Source organism: Silurus aristotelis (assembly GCF_946808225.1).
Source record: "Silurus aristotelis genome assembly, chromosome: 9".
Classification (NCBI taxonomy): Eukaryota; Metazoa; Chordata; class Actinopteri; order Siluriformes; family Siluridae; genus Silurus; species Silurus aristotelis.
Genome location: NC_139582.1, coordinates 12,030,372 through 12,037,424, shown reverse-complemented (window position 1 = coordinate 12,037,424; position 7,053 = coordinate 12,030,372). Strand labels below are relative to the sequence as shown.

Here is a 7,053-nt window from a genome sequence, read left to right as displayed (position 1 = left end):
CCTGTATAAATTACCTTTACCTGTTTTCCATACTGTGGACTGCTGGGACACTTCAGGATCACTGCAGGGAATGAAAGCACCACAATAAACCCTCTAGGGACTTCAGCTTTTTCATTGCGTTAAGCTCTTTGGAGGCATTGCTGAAGAAGAGAAGCATTTTTGGGGGGACATGTTGAAGACCTATATGCTATGGAGCCATATCCATATCCAACATCAAGTTAAAGCCACCAGCTCATTTTAATGTTACATTTTAGTTACAATCAGATTTGTTTAAACTTATTCAGTCCAATTTAGTGAACTGTTAATTTAATGTGAAGAATGTTTCTTTAGTCTAAAGAATCATATTTTACTACTAAGAACCCTTTGCATGATGGTAAAACTCTATGGATGTTAAAGGTTCATCGAAGAACTATATACCATGACAAAGAATCATTTAGGAACCTTTAGTTTTTTTTAAGTGTGTACCCTGAACGCCAACAGAGAGAAGGAGGAGGAGGTTTTTTTGTCACAGACTATCCAGGCCCTCAAACTAAGACTAACAAGCAGCCTCAAACTTTGATTTGTATGAGCACACATTCTATGTCCTCAGTGAAACTAGATAGAATACTGCATAGTTATTAGGAGCAAGAAAGCAAAGCCAAAGCAATTAATGTCCCAAGCAGGGCAGGAGGGTGGTAGATGGTTAATGTAGGGTTGACAGGCCCCTCCACAAAAATATTTCCCTGAATGTGTGTTCATGTTGCTCCCATAACAGGTGGAAAAAAAAAAACACCTGTATCCATTTTAGTTCTGCAGCTGTTCTGTTACATTATAAGGCCAGGGTGGATGCTAGTGAAATTTATTTTAATTTTGCAAACTTGAGACAAAAAAAAGGACTAAGTTCAAAAAATTATTTAATCTGAGCATGTTGGCAAATATGCTCAGGTTAAAGAATTTCTTGAACGTGAGCATGTTGGCAAACAACCATTAAAAGGCAAATGTGAGACAAAGAGTGTTATAACAGGTGAGGCTGTCTACAGGTGCTAATTAAGAGTAAGGCAGGTATGGACAGTATGTGAAATGACGCATGAGGGTGCAGTGGCTGATGGAACATGTAGTTTCTGTCTATAATCCTGAGATTGTACTGGCTTGTGTGTCAATGAATTCTCATTTTATTAAAACAAATTTAAATAACATGGGGTGTTGTGACCTTATGTGTTATCTAATGTATATTTTGTAAATATCTGATTATGCAGAAAAATCCATACAAGACATAATATATTGTTTATTTAACACCTGTTTTATTTTAACCTTAAAATTAAATAAAAAAAAACATATTGTAGTATAAAGCCAAAAAGAATTTATATATCTGGCAGTTTAACATTCATATGATTTTGCTTTGCCTTTTCATTTTTACATTATTATTTCATACATTACATTTAACAATTACTATAAAGCTAACAATGCAAATGGTTTGTGCAGATAAGTCTTAATATTACATTAGAATTGATTGTACACTACTTGTTAAAATAGTCCCTTATTTACAAAAATCATTTGGACAGGTAAAGTTTCTACAGTAATCAAAGTATAGCTAATTTACATTGTTTACATGTGTATCATTTGTAGTAGTATTAGGTTGCAGTGTAGGTACAGTGTGCTCTGGCCATTTCTGTACATAAATGTTAAAGCAAATGACTATCACTATTGCAATAACAAAAATGAAAGTGATGATGATGATTGACAAAGAACTGCATTGATTATGTGATCTGGTTGTTTCTTGCTGTTGGGGAAAAAAGATACTGAGACAAAATATTTAATATATGTATAATTTTTTGAAAGTGCTGGTTTATGTTGATAGCATTGTGTAAAACAAATATGATTAGATAATTGTTAAAAAAAAAAGAAATGCTATTGTTTACCTGGATATTGGGTGAACCTCCAATAGACATCAGATAATCAGTAATGACTTTCAGTGCCTCATCATTGTGAAGGGACCTGAGCAGTCCAAGGTCTTCATAACAGAGCAAGTCCACAGCACACACATTACTCCTGTTTATGGTCAATTTGCTCTGAGGAGCAATGTAATTCTCATCAAATGTGATGTGGAGCCCCATTAGAACAACAGGCTTATCCGCTAAATAAAAATGAAAGGTCAACAAAGCAACATTGTGTTAATAAATGACACTCTATCTGATCTAAAAACACCATAGATGGAGGATTGTTTGTTTCAGAAAAAAAAATGGTCAAATGTACAAATCAGTCAATTGTGAGTCTGCTTAAAGATGCCTAAAAACAGCTGTGTGATTATCTTACTTTTTATTTTGTTAAGGTGACATAAATCAGATTATTATTATGTGTATGATAAGAAATCTATTTCAGAAAAAAAAATTAAACAATTTCAGAAGAATTTCTCTGATTGAATTACTTCTTACTTATAGGGATTTTCTGAAGACCAGCTTCAATGTCCGTCCCTGCCCGAGACACAATTGGGACAAAAGCGAAGATAACATCACAGTTGTCCATTGCATATGCTTGTTTTAGCTGAAGACGTTGTGTCAGCCGCTGTAAAACCTCCTGATGGATATTCATGGTGTTTCCAAGTACCATTGGGAAGAACATCAGTGTTTGTGATTCTGAAAACATAATAGCACACAGCTGTAAATCTTTCAGTATAATGGTGTGCCAAATGTCTGCAATGGTTCAACAATCAATGCAATGCAACAGTACACAAGGCTTTTTTTTTACTTATATATATATATATATATATATATATATATATATATATATATATATATATATATATATATATATATATATATATATCATGTTGCCATTATAGAAATCAATGCTATACAAAAAGCGTAATGTAACAAAGCGTGGCATTAAAAAGAGAGGGGCATTTCGCAAATCAGAATCAGAATCAGGTTTATTGGTTAAGTGTGTTGACACACACAAGGAATTTGGTTCCAGATGTTAGTGACTCTCAAAGTACAGACATAAATAAAACTATAAATTCAGCTTGGAATATACAAGACAAAAACAGACTATACAAGACAATACAGACAATGTGAGACAATATAGACAGTGAGTATTAAATGGGGATACAGATTATATGACAGATCATTAAAGTACATAAAGTGTGAAAATGCATGGTAGTGCAAAAAACAGTATTGTGCGATCAGGTACGAAGAGTTTACTTTACAGCTTTGTACATGATTTAGCAGCAATAGTGTGTGTAACATATACAGATAATTTAATGACTAGCAGTTCTGATAGATATGATATGAAGCAGGGAATATATGTATGGTGAGTTGTTAATGAGGCTGATTGCCTGGGGAAAGAAACTGTGTCTGTCAGTTTTGGTGAACAAAGTTCTGTAGAGCCTGCCCGAAAGGAGGAGCTGAGAGATGTGTCCAGGGTGCGAAAGATAAGTAGTGATTTTTCCTGCCCGGTTTCTGGTTCTTGTATGGTACAAGTCCTGGAGAGTGGGCAGGGGAGCACCAATTATATTTTCTGCTGTTTTAACTGTGTGTTGCTGCTCCAAACCAGATGGTGATTGATGAGCACAGGACAGATTTTGTGGCGAGCCGTACTTTAATTGGTGTAGAAAGTACATCCTCTTTTGGGCCTATTTGGGAATGGAGTTTATGTTGGATTCCCATTTCAGGTCTTGGGAAATGGCAGTGCTCAGAAACTTTAAGTTCTCCACAGATGACACTGGGCCGTTGGATATTGTGAGGGGGAGTAGTGTTGAAGGGTGTTTCCTAAAGTCCACTATCATCTCCACAGTTTTGAGTGTGTTTAGCTCTAGGAGGGTGAATACCATTTAGCTAAAGCAAGCTCCAAGCCTCTACACTACAACTGCAACTGTGCCACCTACATCCTCTGGAGCAGTTCAGAACCAATATTTGTCTAATTACATGACAAAAACATAAAAATTAAAATAAAATACAACCTACTCAACAGAGATGCATACTCAAAATTTGCACGGCTCCTCAGAGGCTGTAAGCCAGTGGTACGCTCGTATTCACTGGTCTGGATGTGGCAAACAAACCCTTTCCCGGGCTGAGACAAGCTAGCTAGCTTCGGGGTTGGCCGACCTCTCCTCACAGTGTCTAGCTTTTATTGAAAATAGATTTTTAAGTATGTCCGAGAACAAATTAATTTCTCTTCCTCCATAGGCATAAAAAGGTCTAACTCAGATGCATTATTGTGTGCAGAACGTTACAGATGTGTTTTGCCAGTCGAGTGCAGTTACTTGGCTGTAACAGTTTCCCCCTGACTAACCAATCAGACAGAAAAATGCTGATGCTATTCTGGGCCAGCTAGCTGGCCCTGTGAGGTGAATTTTAAATCTGATTGGTTTAGACTAAACAGACTCATTTCTAATAGAAACTAAGGTAAAAAGACCAGCAGTACTGAATCTGAAGGCCCTGGGCAAATTAGATTGACATTGCAACACATAGAGGCTAAAATCTAATTTGACAAAAAAATCTAACATCCAGACTGTGGGGAATAAATACAATTACAATTACAATAAATAAATACAATTTCATGTAACAAATATTAGAATTTAGGTTGTAAATGTTGGTCAGTGCTTCTGATAGTGTTTAGGCCAGCAGAGAAGGCCTTATAATTATCAATAATATATAATCCAGGCAACATTTTAACACAAAACACTAGGCCTATATACTGAAAACAATTACAGACAGGCTTTGTTTAACATACCATCTGTACCCTGCAACAGGTATTATGTTCAGAGGTGAGCTCTAAACTCCTTAAGCATCTTTTGTTTTTTGGGGGTTTTTTCATGCTTTGTCCTGTTAATTAAATTAGTTTAGTTGTTTGTGATAGAATTCACAAATCTAACTTTTGAGCCTTCGGTAAAGCTGTTAAAAATCAATGTGCATTCATCAGAAAAACAGCAGCCCCTTTTTTTCAGGTATATGTGTGATTTATAGGTGAAATAATGAAAAAATTTGAAAAAAAATTGATGTGTCAAAAGACATTTGCCACCATGAACCTTCTTATGAGTTGAGAATAATTCCTGAGTACAGGTTTTAAGTTAACTTTTTAATTGTTCAGCATATCAGGGCTTTTATTGACCAATATTTTGTGAACATGTGAAGGTTTCTTGCTATCACACTAGTAATTCATAATAAGTCTGTGTATTTATTCTGGCTATTTAATGTCTTGTTTTAATGTGTTATTAAAGCTCAACTCTTAATCCACCCCTCCATCCACTCTTTTATCCTTTATCTCCAATATTGTTTAATGTAGTTTTTTTGAGTCTGAAGTATGCATTGCTTATTGTGTCATGGCAGAAGAACATATGTTCTGTATATTTACGTTCTGAAATCTGGCTGTTTGTAGAATCCAAGTGTGTGGTCTGTAAGTTGAGTTTAAATTCCAGAATGGATAAACCACTGAGTAAAGCTTTATCCTTCAACAACTCATCTCTATGCTTATACATGTAAAAAAACAAAAACATCTGCTATTGTCTAAATAAGAAATTTTGTCTGTCTACTGTGTAATATTTCTGCATTTTAATTTTCTTTATCTATTATAAATATTTAGCATATTAATACACAATACTTTCAATTAGAACTAAAAAATGTTATGAGCATGACCACTTTTAAAAACTACTAATAGTTATTATTGAGAGTAGATTCTTCTCTCTGGAGTGGTGAGTGCTACCACTCGCTGAAAAAAAAACAGAGAGAAGCAGGTTGAGCTTCTTAGAACAACTCATGGGCCTCAAACCCAGTTTTATGTGAACTATGTGAGCAACTCCCACATTAATGACAGTATTTTAATGAACACACCTGTTTTTCTTTTTTTTTATTCTATATATAGATACAATTATATAGATGATATATTTATTTTAAAAACTTTATTTTTAACACTAAATGTTGTTTCTAGGTCACTAAACAGCAAAATGCATTTAACTGCATGTCATGCTGTGTATTTCCTATGTGTGAGCAATTAAAAATGTAATGCAAATCTAATTTATAAATGTTAAATGTAAAGTATTATTATTTTTATTATTGTTGTTGGTATTCATTTTTCTTTAGTTTTAATATATTTAATTTTAAGGTTTAGTATAATTCATGTTTATTTTTGCTGCCTGAATCTTGAGGAATGCATGCACACCTGTTTAACATGCATGAACATGTTTTGCCTGTTCCCTATATTGTTCATAAAAATGGTGTAACCTTTCAACTCCCCTGTTATTGTTTGTACTTTAAATAACATAATAGAATTTAATATAATATAATATATTTAATTCTATTATGTTATATATAAAAGTTACATACATAATATATTACATAACATTGACATCTCTAACAGCCCTTCTCACCAGTTGAACATGATAATGTATTATAATATGCATCACATCAAAATATATCTATCTATCTATCTATCTATCTATCTATCTATCTATCTATCTATCTATCTATCTATCTATCTATATAATATACATATATAATATATGTATATATATGTATATATATATATATATATGTATATATATGTATATATATGCATAAAATAAGAATATCTATGTTATGTTTAACATTAAGTCTGTTTTACTTAAAACCACATTTGTTAAGTAAATATGATCAATATAATTTATATAATGTATGAATATTAAGTCTAGATGCCTGCAGAATACCCAGAAGTTTAAAAGCTCTATCTGATTATGAAATTAATAAAAAAACCATTGACAAACCTTGAGGCATTTTAAAGCAAGATAGATCACAGAAAACAAAACATGTAGCAGCTTCTCAGTGTCTCTGAACCAGGTTTAGTTTATTTTCTTTTTACACATCATCATAACACGTGACTTGATGGGAGTGTCAAAGCACATCAACACCAATCAGATCTCAAGCTGTGATAATGTAATTAGAGATATCTTAATCATAGAAATGACTAATGGTAATAATACATAATAATAACAGCAGATTACATATAAATCTTCTTCTTCTTTCGGCTGCTCCCATTAGGGGTCGCCACAGCGGATCATCCGTCTCCATACCACCCTGTCCTCTATATCTGCCTCTTTTACACCAA

At 33.6% G+C, this 7,053-nt stretch overlaps 1 protein-coding gene across 1 annotated transcript; it reads right to left on the bottom strand.

Annotated features, from left to right (window-relative positions):
- Window positions 1-1,263: 1,263 nt before the first annotated feature.
- LOC310731708 (uncharacterized protein) lies at window positions 1,264-6,819 on the bottom strand. The gene is made up of 4 exons (XM_083551517.1): window positions 6,713-6,819; window positions 2,412-2,612; window positions 1,899-2,113; window positions 1,264-1,759 (listed from the first exon to the last, which is right to left on the bottom strand). The coding sequence occupies exons 1-4, from the start codon at window positions 6,720-6,722 to the stop codon at window positions 1,571-1,573; spliced, it is 615 nt and encodes a 204-aa protein (XP_083407643.1). The 5' UTR covers window positions 6,723-6,819; the 3' UTR covers window positions 1,264-1,570.
- Window positions 6,820-7,053: the final 234 nt, after the last annotated feature.